A 14,596-nucleotide genomic window follows, 5' to 3' on the forward strand; every position below is an offset into this window, starting at 1 on the left:
GCGCACGATCGTGCCAGTGGCTATTGCAAGAGGGCTTATCTGCCGCAGAAAATATGCGGTAGGCTGTCAGCAACTGGTAATCCAATAGATATTTTATGTGTTTTTGTTACTTTTTACTTTTTATTATTTAAATTGATTCTATATTACAATATAAATGCAGGGCACTTCAGATAAACACTGCAAACAGAAAACGGCAGTGTTTATCTGCACGTCAAAGACTTTCATGTTTGTCGATAGAGCCTTCAGCCTTCATGTGATCACTATGTCAGAGTTGACATAGCGATCACAAAATTGAGATCCACTCTGGTTACTCATCAGTTGGGACCCGGCTGTCACAGTCAGGATAACGTACAAGCAGAAATGTGAAGTGTCAGCTGCTGGACCTCAAAGGGGAGAACGCATATGAAATTGTACTCTACACAACGTGTCATATAGGGAAATGTTCATATACAAACTACATAAAAATAACTCCTTAATTAGGGTCTTTTTAAAGGGTGCAAAGGCCTTCACTCCTACAGCTAAATAGCCCCTTACTGGAATCTTTGGATCTACCTCCAGGCTCCCTTTAATTTTCAATCTTTTGGTACCTATTCAACCCATTGGTACTATATGTTAGATTCATATTAGCCCTTTTGCTTCAAGGTGTGGAGATGTAGGCAAACAAGTCCAGTAAAAGACTTGGGCCAGGCAAAAGTGAGGTGTGTGTAACTTCTGCACTAAACTTACCCTCCCAGTGTTAGTCTATTTTGTATTTTGTAAAAGTAAAAATTTGATTAGAACTTTTTATTTATAATAGATGCTTTGGTTGGTCATTTTGTAGTTCAGCCTAATTTACTGCATATGCAGAGTATTCAGTAATTTCAACTTTCACACTTTCAGGCTGAACATCTCACTAAGCGTGGAAAGCCTCTTCCACATCAAGAGTCTCTTGAGATCGAGACTTTGGAGGAGAAACCCGCCAAGCGTTCTACCATTACTATTGAGGACCTCACAGAAATGGAGCGCCTGGAGGATTTAGACACTTGCATGGTGAGTGATATTTACTGATACTTGGTGACCACTTTTGTTTGTATAAGTGGCTGGTTTTGTATGGGACATTTAAATGCATGAAAGCAAGCCTGTATCAAAAAAAAATAGGCATCCATTGCTGATCAGTTTTAGAAATTGCTAGTTGCCTGATTGAATGCTCATCTAGATTACCTCAACACTTTCAAAGCCTCTGATCTAGAATTATTATATAGTTTTGGAGTTCTGACTTCTCTTACTGCATGCATGTTCTTGGTCATTGTGTCAAGAGAATTTAAATTCACGGACACACCCATGCTCACACAGTTTGAACTGGATAAGCTGGTGTCTTTATTCAACCTTACCAACTATGTAACTATATTCCATGTAGAAGGGGTCTATTTATTATTGTTTTCACACAACTTTCACCCAAGATTCAAATATTTTTCCAATGTAATCCAGTTGAATAATGTGTCAATCTTGGATGAAAATATTGATAAATAGGGTCCTAATTATTAAAATCAGTGGATTAACATGACTGCTGGACAACTAGCATTTTATAATAGTGATCAGTAATGGCAGCCCCATATTGTTGTAAGCACTGATTTACGTTAAATTTGTATTTTCTTGTCTTTTATAAAATATTGGCATGGTGGCAAGCATTGGTGCCTATAGTATTATATGTCTTAACATGTAAAAGAGCCATAACAGAACAACAAGTTGATAGGAGGGGGAATGGCCAAACCTAATGGATTATTCAGACAGAACAGGATAAATGATGTATTATGTATGAGTGTTTCTTGTCCATTCAACTGAACTCCGAAAATACAGTAGAAATGTACCAGAAAAACGTATGCTATTGAATGCTATTAAAAGAGCCCACGCTGATGTGGCATTTTTACAGCAAATACATTTCAGAACGGGAACTTCTCAATGCCTTAGAAATCAATACTTCCCCTTGTCTTACCATACCACCAATGTAGAAGCTAAATCCAAAGGAGTGTCTATACTCTTTTCGGGTAAAGTATCTTGGACATGTGTTTATCAAGGGATTGGTTGGTGACATACGGATGACACGGGCCACCGTCTATGCTCCTAATGACCAACAAGATGCCTTTCTGCACCGTACACTGAACTTTTCTCTAAAAACAATAACAATTTATCAAGAAAAATTTGGGAAACAGAGCCCAAAGCGAAGAGATGCAATGTTCAAAGAGAAAAAAATATATGTATAAAAAGTTTTTTTTTTAATTTTTATTATAACAACAATCCCATAAAAACAAACAAAAACAGCAGCCTTATAATCATACAAGGATGTTATATATAACTTGCGGTCCAGATAGTGATTCAATAAACTTGTTTTTTATGTGATTTTGTTATTATTTTGGTAGTTTGTATATCCTCTGATGAAGCAATAAGCGAAACATGTTGGGATAAGCAAATTACAACTACCTCAACTGAATCACTATCTGGACCGCAAGTTATATATAACATCCTTGTATGATTATAAGGCTGCTGTTTTTGTTTGTTTTTATGGGATTGTTGTTATAATAAAAATTTAAAAAAAACTTTTTATACATATATTTTTTTCTCTTTGAACATTGCACCCTTAATGTCCCATCTCTTCGCTTTGGGCTCTGTTTCCCAAAATTCTTGATATTGTTAATCGGGATGAGGTGCCATGCAATTTGGGTGTTGATGGAAGTCTGAATCAAGCTTTTCAAAAAATAAAAATTTATATTTTAAAAAGAAAATACAGTAGAGGTTATTTCTGCTATTTGTGTTGATAACCCCAGCAAGTAAAGTGTGCAGGTGTTGAGATTTAATCTATGTGCTTCAAAATAACAATATAAAGAGAGACAAATAAAAAATATGCCTCTGTTTTTTAAATGGTGAAAGGGTAAAGGACACCTTATCTAGTAGTCTTTCTGCAAATCCAGTGGGAAAATAGTAGCATGCCTCTGGTTTTGCAGCAAAATAATGCAGTGAACAAGTGCATTGCTGTAGGCAGTACAATGTGCTATGTTCAGTTTATTTGTACTATGATGGCTAACAAAGCCATCACAGTACAATAAACTGAACTGTACTGTGTTTTACGTACTTTTTACATGAAGAACATCTTTAATCTTTATTTCCAATGGATAGAAAAAAATATTTAGTCTTTAGAGCAGGTTGGTAGGCAACCTTTTGAGCACAATGTGACGAAAAATGTTTTCAAAGAAATCGAGCGTGCCAATTTTATAACAAAAAAATGCCAACTTCACACTCTGTCATTAAAGGGATTTTTTGTAAAGTAAATGCTGTAAACTACTTGAGTAGTAGTGAGAAATTACCATCCTGCACTCTCACTCCTCAGATCTGCCCCAATTCATTCAATTCCACACCTCAGGTCACTGCTCCCCTGCACATCTGCCCCACCACTGTAACCCCCCCTGCACATCTGCCCCACCACTGTAACCCCCCCTGCACATCTGCCCCACCACTGTAACCCCCTGCACATCTGCCCCACCACTGTAACCCCCTGCAAATCTGCCCCACCAATGTTCCCGCTTTCTCATCTGCTCCCCCAGGGGCAGGGGTTCAGTAGTAAGTGATGCAAAGGTTCAAGAATAATTTCAACAAAGTTCCCAGAAGCTCAACAGTAATTCCACAAACTGTCACCTGATTGTGGTTTTCTCAATCACAGTGAAGTCCCTTCTTACTGAGATTGGTAGTGACAACCAAGCGAGTAATCTTCCTCCAGATGGTGGACAGAGCTAGCAGGACTTTGATTGGCTTTAGCAGTGGCCAATGACAGTCCTCCTCCTCCTGGAAACAGGGACCGCCCCCCCCCCCAGCAGAACTGCACCCAATCTCTTCCCCATAACAAAAGCTGACGATCGCAGCTACAACAAAGTTAGAGAACCTATCAATGTTTCCCATATTTTACAATGTCTGGGAGCACAGTACCTCCCCCTCAGTGCAGGTGTGGCGTGGGGAACGCTGAAATTGGAATGCATTAGTGTCACACTGATACTTCCATGCCCTGCTCTGCTGATGGGGAGGAGACAAGTGCCAGCAAAAGAGGCTTTGCATGCCGCTTGTGGCACCCGTGTCTGGGTTTCCTACCCCTACTTTAGAGTAACAATGATGATGATTTATTTTGGTAGTTTGCATTAAATTTACGATGGAGAAAATACAAATAACAAATGCAACATATATTGGACAAGATGTTGAGAAACAAAAGTAATGAATATACACTCTATCTGTGAAGACGCAAATTAGCTGCAGACTTTGTCTTTCAAGTGAGCTTTTTTTTCCTCTAAACCAGGGTTTCTCAACCTTTTTACCTTGGAGGAACCCTTGAGAAAAAGTTTGAGATCTCGGGGAACCCCCAAAATAATGACATCTACATCTCATGGAACATTGGTGTGATCCGTGAGCTGTTGATATAACAACAATTATTTTTAAAAATGGCATTAAATAATTTAATCACTATTAAAACGTAACTATTTAAGGTAAAATGTGTGCTTGTTTTTTCTGTAGAGATGCTGAATTCTGGGTCGAACTTGAGATCAACCATGTACAGAGGGTCAGGAGGGCACTTTAAATGGAGGCATAGCACATTATGGGGCACACAGCAGAGCACATTACATAGGGAACATTAGAGTACCAATTTTCTTCTCATGCAGAGCTAGGCAGGGAAGTGGCTGTGATCAGTCCGCTTCTGGCTTCTTAGCTGTCTCATCACACAGAAGCAAAATAATGTTACATCACTTCCGCTTTCAACGCAAAATATATCATCACTTTCACACCTGCAAATCATGTAGTGTTTCCATATTTATCCCCGTATTTATGGAGGAGCAGTGTTCCCACTCTGGGACAGGAAAACAAAACCTCTAACCTATTCTATTCTCTTTTCCATAACATGGGGGTGTTCCATAGTCTGCAGAGATAGCTGGCAACAATGCTGACTGTTAGACGAGAGCACAGATAGTTATTATTTCACAAGATTTCTGGCAGAATCAAGAGGTGATTTTGGCACTTACCGTACTTCTAACAAATAACTTTCAATGTGTATGTTTAACAGTCCAAAAGAGAGCAAATAAGATAAATTAGTTGTAAAGCCAGCCATACATGTATTGAAATACGTCTGGTTCAACAGGGACCAGAACAATTTTGATCAATGTTCGATCTACCGATTGACTTCTGAAGAAAATATCAGTTTTATTAACAAAACAGATCATAAAAAAAAAAAAGCGGTGTACAATATCACCAATAGAAGTTAAAAGGATGTATATATGACTGTGCTAGATTCCCTTCAGTGGTTTCTGGACAAAGTATGTCCCTTCATCAGGGGCACTGTTACAAATGGATCACAGTATTCTAGAAAGAAGACTTATTCATCATAGCATGTGATGAGGGATATATACAGAACAAAAAATAATTTGTGACAACAAGGGAATGGCTGGTGTAGTGAGACTTGCCTACCAAGATCACAATCAGGACAGCCACCGCTGTGTGGTCGACAGCAGCCGCATAATGAGGGCACCCTATTCCCTGGATTGGACTGATAGGTTGGGTAGTGGGCCCCCACTGTTCCACACAAGTATCTCAGCAATGGCAACTGCAGATGGAGGTGTACTAAGCTGAGGATGGGGAAATTGGGTAATTCAATTAAAAAAATGAATAATGTATGGGCTGCCTAAAGGATTTACAAATTCATTTTATGATGATCTGATAAACAATTCTGATACTCCAGACCAGACAATCAGAAAAACTGCTACACTACCAGTCAAGGAGACTCTGGAGATCTTCTGAGGTGTAGATGTTGCCTGTCCAGGAACCAGATTATTTACACCAACATCAATACCGATAACAATACCAGCATGATAACCCTAAAGGTCCAGCACTATCTTTCCACTTTCCTAAAATAATCAGAAAAAAGTCATTACAATCTGGGAAGGTTTTGAACTGTGTAAGTAAATTTCTGTAATGCACTAGTACTTTCTTGCATCAAGAATATGACGTACACTGAGACAGAGGCGGCTCTAGGCTTTGTGAGGCCTTAGGCAAATCTGAGACAAAAATAATTCAAGAGATAGAAAATTAACTGTATAAATTGCATATATTAAGTTTTAAATTCTATGAACTATGAATTCACCTTTTCATATAATTTTCTCTAACCGATTTCACCTTTCATAGAATTTTCTCTAACCGATTCTTCTTTAATCAAATGTATATATATTACATATATATTGTATATTACACGCATATTTCTCCATTTACATAAAGGTCAGGTTAATATAACCCAGCCAGCACAGAGTTCCCCCATATATCAGAGCCTGCAGGATTCCCCCTTACAGTGCAAAGGAACTCTGATATAAAGGGGAATGCTGCGGATCATGATCTAAGGGGGAACCTGCAGACTTTGGTGTAAAGGGGAGCTCTAATGTAAGGGAGGGGGGAGCTCTGGTGACCAAAGATTACCTTTATATCAAAGTCCACTGCCTTCCCCTTTACCTCGCAGAGTTCCAACTTGCATTTAAAATGGAAACTCTAATGTGGAGGGGGGCTCTGAAGCACCTTCCGCGGAGTGAGAGAGTTGCAGACATGATACAAGAGATGGTCAGAGACTGCAGACCTGATATAATGGATGATCAGAGACTGCAGACAAGATACAAGAGATGATCAGAGATTACAGACATGATACAGGAGATGGTCAGAGACTGCAGACATGATACAGGAAATGGTCAGAGACTGCAGAGATGATACAAGAGATGGTCAGAGGCTGCAGTCATGATACACAAGATCAGTGGCGGCTGGTGCTCACAATTCTTGGGGGGGGCTGAAATTAAAAAAAAAAATAAAAAAAATAAAAACATCCAATGCAGCCACTGCGCCCATCCAATGCAGCCACTGCGCCCATCCAATGCAGCCACTGCGCCCATCCAATGCAGCCACTGCGCCCTTTCAATGCAGCCACTGCGCCCATCAAGTGCAACCACTGTGCCATCAAATGCAGCCACTGTGCCCATAATATAGATGCCATCCCTTTGTGGCAGACAGAATCTGTTTAATTTGGGGGAGGATATGTGCTAGGGGGGCTTTAGGAGGGGAGAAGATATGTGCTGGGGTGATGGATTTCATATCTGAGCCCCCTTGTAGCACAAGTCCTAAAGTCCCCCCAGCACACAGTGGCGCCACTAGGGTTGGTGTCACTTGGTGCGGTAGAACATGGTGTCACCCTCCTGCACTTAGCAGGCTAGTGTGCTGGTGTGGCTCTCTCTCCTTAACCTGTCACAATGGATGGAGCAGGGATGGGATTGGGGGGGATAGAGCTGGAATGGGATAGGGGCAATGGATGGAGCCAGAATGGGATCGGGAGATGGATAGAGCTAGAATGGGATCGGGGTGGTAGATGGAGGCAGGATGGGATTGGGGGATGGAGGAAGCCAGGATGGGATTGAGAGGATGGAGGGAGCGGGGTTGGGATTGGGGGGATGGAGGGAGCCAGCATTGTATTCAGGGGGGATGAAGGGAGCCGGGATTGGATGGGGGGGGAGGGAGGCAGCCGAGAAGGGATGGATCTGGGATGGGATCAGGGGAATGGATGGAGCCGGGATGAGATCGGGGGAATGGATGGAGCCGGGGTGGAAAGGGGGGATAGAGCCGAGGTGGGTTCAGGGGGAATGGATGGAGCCGGTGTCAGAAACCATGAATCAGACTGAGACAGAAGTACAATTAAATCACACTTGTTTATTAATAAAAATAAAAAGGTAAATAGAAAAAGCGTAGTCAAGCATAGCCAGAGACCAGTAACCAGATCGGGTAGTCAGCCAGTCCAAGATTCAGTAACCAGATCGGGTAATCAGCCAGGCCTGAAGTCAGGGATCCAAGTAGAGCAACTACAAGCAGGATAAGGAGCCAGGAGGGATGTCAGTAAGCCAGTCTTGAAACAAACGGCAGGAGATGGTCCCTTGTGATGTGACCAACGCGAAGGCAAGGGTGAAGTGAGCTGGAAGGCTTTAAGTAGGCAGGTCAGAGGAGCATCATCGGGAACAGCTGGTAACTGTGGAGAGAGAAGAGAGCTGACAATTAGCCAACAGCTGAGCAGCCAGCCCAGAGAAGGAAGGGCTAAGCCAGCCCTAACACCGGGATGGGATCAGGGGAGTGGATGGAGTCGGGATGGGATCGGGGAATGGATGGAGCTGGGATTGAAGTGGATGGAGCTCGGGTGGTATGGGGATGGATGGAGCTGGGATGGTATGGGGGGGAATTGGATTGGATCGGAGTGTGGATGGAGCCGGGATGGGATTGGGGTGGGGCAGATGAGCTGGCATAGTATGGGGTATGGATGGAGCTGGAATTGGGGATGGATGGAGCCAGGGTGGGGTGGATGGAGCCGGGATGGTATGGGATCGGATGGATGGAGCCGGGATAGGATTGGAGTGGGATGATGGGATGGGGGATGGATGGAGCTGGGATTGGATTGGGGATGGGTGGAGCTGGGAAGGGATTGGGGTGGGATGGATGGACCCGGGATGGGATTGGGGTGGATGGAACCAGGATGGTATGGGGGGATGGATGGAGCTAAAATGGGATGGGGTGGATGGACCCGGGATGGGGTAGGCATGGGGTGGATGGAGCCGGGATGGTATGAGGGGATGGATGGAGCTAGGATTGGATCAGGGGACGGATAGAGCCGGGATTGGGGTGGGGTGGATGGAGGGGGATGGTATGGGGGGATGGATATCCTCTCCCCCAAATCGCTCCAAGTTAACTCTTTTCTTGTCCCCCCTCCCTTGCCCTCTTCTTTATGCCCCCTCCAAGACTTACTTTTAGATTACACAGACCTCAGACCAGCGCGGCTCTTGATCAGTGGTGCAACTCGTTCCCTCCTCCTCTGTGCAAGAGGAGGGGCGAGTTCAGTTCGCTCCGCTCCACAGTGCACTGTGTGGTTCAGGCAGCTGGGGAGAGATGCTGGCTGCAATGGACAGTGGAGTGGAGCTTGTGGCGTGTAGGAACGGAGACACCCCGCACAAGCCGCGGGCATTGTGGGAATCTGATTTGCCGGGACTTTGGGTCGTGAATGCAGGGCGGTCGTGGTGAATCATTGAGGTTTCGGTATGGGCAAATTGGGCAGCCGCGAGGCCCCTGTGGGGGGTTAGGCCTAAGTGCAAAAGGTGACAGGGTGATAACTTTTTTCCAGCAAGTAAATTGGTTACTGAATTGGTTCATGAAGATCCGCATTGGATTCTGCCACTTTACATCTTTAAATTGCAGTCCTGGTTTTGCCAAAGATTTTCATTAAATGTGTCATGAATGGGCGGTGCATGCTTTTAAAGTTTAACATTATAGTTTTACAAATTCTGCAATTCAGGTACAAGACTGACCTGTTTTTACCAAACTACATTTTGTTTTTCTCTCTTACTAAAATCCCTTCGTTTTTTTTTTTTTTGTTTTTTTTTTTAAGAAATTTGATTTGGACTTGATCTTGCATCCCCACGTTCCAGGCAGCATACTATTGTCATGCTTAGCTTCTTATAAGTGAATCTGAGGGGCCTGTCCTCTAGCCATCTAGATTCATGAAAGGCTATCATAGCGCCAGTGGCACAGCCTCGGGGCTCATGAACTTTTTCACTTCATTAAGCCCTTAGATCAGCAGCTCCCTTGTTACACATGCCATTGACAAGACGGCACATAATAAATGCATCACATTCACCTAATCCTTGTGGACAACAAACCTTGGTTAAATATACATTGACAGGAGAACAAAAAGTAACCCTTTTTTATATGATTGGAGTTATGCACCATAAAAAAATGCCACGGTTTTGTATGAACTAGTACTAACAGATCTGTATACTGTTTTTTGTCATAACAAAATCTTACTATTCATAAATTATGTTAAATTAAGCTCACCATGCATAGGCCAAATGGCAGCATAATATGTATTGTTTTGCCTGTGATACCTATTGCATAATATTTTGCTTATCCATAGTTTGGGGTATTTTATACATGTCCTGTCAGCTTAGGGACTACATACATCCAATGGAGCATGCATTTAGCATTCTCTTTTGCTTCCAGGGAAAATTGTAAACTGCAGTTGCAAATGGCCCAGTACAAATTCTCAATAGCCACAATATATTCTAAATATTTTATTACCTGTTTTCCACTGATAAATACAAGTACATGTCTTGTGGAAGGTGGAAAACTCATTGTATGATCTCCATTTTTATTGAAAATATATACAGTCTGTGCCCTTGTTCCCAGTCCATGACTATTGGTAGGATGTATATTTCCTAGACACTGGTGTATGATACAAAGGATAATCTGAATCCTCAGTGGACCCATGTAAGCATAATAAAGCTGAGCTTGATGAGGTCTTTATGAAATGTCAGAAAAGAAGCTTGATTCAGACTTTAATCGGTAGTAAAGCATCAATATTGTAAAAATAAATTAATATTTGGAAAAAAATACATTATGGAACTACCAGCAAATTTTAATAGGCATCTTATCACTGTCTTTGGAAAGTGTAATTTGTTTGCAGTTGTTTCATATTCTATTTTATAAGGTAATTTTTTAGGTTATTTTTGGGTGAGCTAATTTGTTTCCGATTTCTGTATCTTGTAATTTCATTTTAATCATCTAGAATTATTAATACATTGTCAGTACTTTTTACCAAACTTAAAATTTAGTGGTGCTATTAAATCATACCAAGATAGATACATTTAATTGGACTTAACCACTTAAGGACCAAGCCTATTTTTCACACTTATTTTTCTTCCCCCTCTTCAAGAAGGCACATGAACAGTCATGCCAATGAACATCTAAATGATTCAGAGACGGACTGGGAGAAAGTGTTTTGGGGAGATGAGACCAAAATTAAGCTCTTTGGCATTAACTTGACTCACCGTGTCTGGAGGAAGAAAAATGCTGCCTATGACTCTAAGCACACAATCCTTACAGTCAAGCACTGAGATGGAAACATGCTTTGGGGCTGTTTCTCTGCTAAAGATACAGGCCAACTTTTTCCGTATTGAGGGGCCAATGGGCGGGGTCATGTATTGTAAAATCTTGGAAGAGAAACTTTTCCCTCAGCCACAAAACTGAAGATGGGTCGTGGATGGGTCTTCCAGCATGACAATGACCCAAAACACACTGCCAAGGCAACAAAGGAGTGGCTCAAGAATAAGCACATCAAGTGCCTAGTCAGTCTCCAGACCTTAATCCTATAGAACAGTTGTCCCCAACCTTTTTGGCACCATGGACTGGCTGTGTGGAAGAAAATTGTGGTGCCGGGGGGGGGGGGGGGGGGCTTTAAGCATTTTTTTTTTTTTTTTTGCAGGCTATTTGTTGGGGGAATAGCCATGTTGGCGTTTAAATCATCACGGCACCATGGTTGATATGGTGTCAGGCTGATTGAAGCACATTATTTCTATTATTACATTGGAATATAAAATAGTTTAACTCACCATAATGATAATGCAGAATCAGTGGGAGCCCTGAGTGTGTCACTTGCCACGGTGCCTGCCACCAGATGCAGCTTGTCACTTGCCACGCCGCCTGCCACCAAATGTGATTTGACGCCTGCCACCAGATGCAAAATGTCATCTGCCACGTTGCCTGCCACCAGATGCAAAATGTCATCTGCCACGTTGCCTGCCACCAGATGCAGCTTGTCATTTGCCATGTCGCCTGCCACCGGATGCGGATTGTCACTTGCCCCGTCACCTGCCGCCAGATGAAGTCTTACCTCTGTGCTTGCCAACAAGGGTTTTTCAACCAAGTACTAAGTCATGTTTTGCTTGGGGATCAAATACATGTTTTACTCACTGAACTGCAACACACACATATAATATATATATAAATTAAATATATATATATATATATATATAATATAATATTATTGGCCACAGTATCATGACCACTTACCAGTAAAATGAATAACACTGATTATCTCATTACAATGGCATCTGAAAGTGGGTATAGTCAGCAGCAAGTGACATGTTGTCCCTAAAGTTGATGTGCTGAAAGCTGAAAAATGGGCAATCCTAAGGATTTGAGCAACTTTGACAAGGGCCAAATTGTAATGGCTAGACAACTTGGTTAGAGCAGGTATTTTTACTTGTTATGGATAGAGGAATTTGCTAATTAAATTGCGATGAGCAGAATAGTCTATTACTGTCTTTCCTCTTCTTTCTCTAATTTGACCAGTCCTTCTGTTTACTTTGCTGTAACCTACTTTTCCCAACTTAATTTCTTAGAAATGTGTTAGCTTTTTCTTCTCGTTTTCTTTTTTATTCATACTCTGTCCTCTTTCTTTTTGCTGCTTGGAGACTCTCTGCTGTAGAAGTGTAAGTACCTTTCTTTTCTCTTCCTTTTTCTATGTCCTTTTACTTTTATGCTTTATTTATCTCTCCCTAAATATCTGACTCATCAGTGATTGCAAAGTCCTTCTACAGTTCTCTGAATTAGGGGTTAGCTAGCACCTTTGCTTACAGTTAATAGTTATCAGTGCTACATTTTCTGCATTATTTAAAAAAAGTTGTAAATATAAAGGTGAAATAAACAATATATTGCAATTTTTTCCATTTACGTAACTCGGAGCCAAAATGATGTCTGACCAATAGTGTTTCATTTGATTTGTAATAGTAATGTGCAAAAAACCTGCAGAGTATTGTGGGCAGACATGAAACCACAATTCTTAATTTTACAAACGTGCACAAGGATGGTGCAGCTCATGACAATTATGATTGGAACTCCATATTTTGGGAAAAATGGCTGGGTATAGGATCAATGTAGGATTTCCAATCTCTTATACATGCTTGCCATAATAAAGGTGTGTTTTCCTGGAGACTACACCAATCATGCAGCACATAGGATATATGCATGTGTTCTCTATTTTATCCCTGTTTTGCTTCCATAAACCGATAATGGATCTATTTTGTGGAATATGATTTCTGTGGCTTTCCATGGATTTACAATTTAAAGCAGTATTCCTATTTATAGCGGGAATTTACAATTGGATGGTAGGCAGAAATAACAGAGTCAGTCCAAAGAGACGTTATCATCAAAACGAAAACAAACCCAGTTATATACCTGTAGTTTTTTCTGAGGAGGCCACACTTTGAGCATGACAAAAGCTTCATGTTTGGAGAAAATGGTTTAAGCAGACTAAACCATAAAAATAAAAAAAAAATCCTACTTGTGTGATAAGTAACTGTGATGTTATTTTTGCTGTCAAACCTTTGAAAGAAATTAATTCAGCAATCTATAACTCACTGTATTGTGCATCAACACAGACCTCTTAGGTCTGCTACAGTTCCAACCAATCTCTGAGCTCTAGCAAGTATAATTTAAAAGGAACCTATTAGCAGAGGATTAAGGCATCTCGTGAGAATGCAAAGTTTGATGCCAGGCCAGGCTTTATCAACCATTTATTTATTTTATTTTTTACCTGAGGAACCCTTGAAATCATTCCCAGGTCTTGGACAACCCCTGCTATAAAGCATTATACCTTATAGCTCATGATACATTTAATGTATTCAATACAATGAAGACTTTTTTATTAAAAAAAGTATCGCATTGTGTATGTTAGTCAGGGTGGACAACCTTGTTACCAACCACCTACAAATTTTTCCATAACGTTCTTGTAATGAGTAATAACTGCTGAAAAAAGAAGCATAAAGTAAAAATTGAGGTGTTCTGTTAACATTAGTTGTCTGTGTAGAATGACCCCTTACATTGGACGTTAGTGGAAAATTGCCCTGTTGCATCTGTGGGTCATCCTCAAACGTTAGGTGGAGGAGTGCAAGTTCTCTAACATCCACCAGCTCCGTGATATCATCATGGAGGAGTGGAAGAGGACTCCAGTGGCAGCCTGGGAAGCTCTGGTGAACTCTATGCCCAAGAGGGTTAAGGCAGTGCTGGAAAATGGTGGCCACACAAAATATTGACACTTTGGGTCCAGTTTGGACATTTTTCTTTTATGGATGTACTTACTTTTTTTGCCAGCGGTTTAGACATTAATGGCTGTGTGTTAAGTTATTTTGAGGGGACAGCAAAGTGTCATTTCTTCAGTGTTGTCACATGACATAAATATATACATATAATAAGATATTTACAAAAATGTGAGGGTTGTACTTCCTTTTGTAAGATACTGTATGTTGTGCGTGCGTGCGCGTGTGTGCGTGTGTGTGTGTGTGTGTGTGTGTGTGTGTGTGTGTGTGTGTATATATATATATATATATATATATATATATATATATATATAATATTTTTTTTTTATATATTATCTTTTTTTTTTTTTTTTGAATGAGTGGTTGAAGAAGATACATTGTAAGTGTTAAATACAGTATCTTGAAAAAAAACATTTGTCTTTATTGATTTTATTTTGTATTTGAGTAATGTACTCTTGATATTGGTGTTAACCACATAAACAATGTATTCGTTTTAAGGGAAATTTTTTATATAATTACAGATGACTCCCAAGTCCAAGCGAAAGAGTATACACAGCAGAATGCTGCGTCCAGTGTCCAGAGCATTTGGTGAGTAAATTGAGCGACTACTTTATTATTCAGTGAATAATCTCTATGGTAGTACTTGCTAA

The 14,596-nt window shown here is 40.9% G+C and overlaps 1 protein-coding gene across 2 annotated transcripts in view; it reads left to right on the forward strand.

Annotated features, from left to right (window-relative positions):
- Positions 1–14,596, forward strand: part of CARMIL1 (capping protein regulator and myosin 1 linker 1) — a 405,018-nt gene that overhangs the window by 343,579 nt on the left and 46,843 nt on the right. The window contains exons 29-31 of one of the 2 annotated variants that reach the window (XM_077492299.1): positions 880–1,029; positions 12,324–12,341; positions 14,468–14,534. In XM_077492299.1, coding sequence (XP_077348425.1) covers positions 880–1,029; positions 12,324–12,341; positions 14,468–14,534 — 235 coding nt within the window. The remainder of the gene's footprint in view (positions 1–879; positions 1,030–12,323; positions 12,342–14,467; positions 14,535–14,596) is intronic. The other variant, XM_077492300.1, reaches the window with a different exon arrangement.

The sequence above is a fragment of the Lithobates pipiens genome, unplaced genomic scaffold (assembly GCF_037356315.1).
Source record: "Lithobates pipiens isolate NorthernLeopardFrog02 unplaced genomic scaffold, aLitPip1_a1.2 Scaffold_19, whole genome shotgun sequence".
Lineage (NCBI taxonomy): Eukaryota > Metazoa > Chordata > Amphibia > Anura > Ranidae > Lithobates > Lithobates pipiens.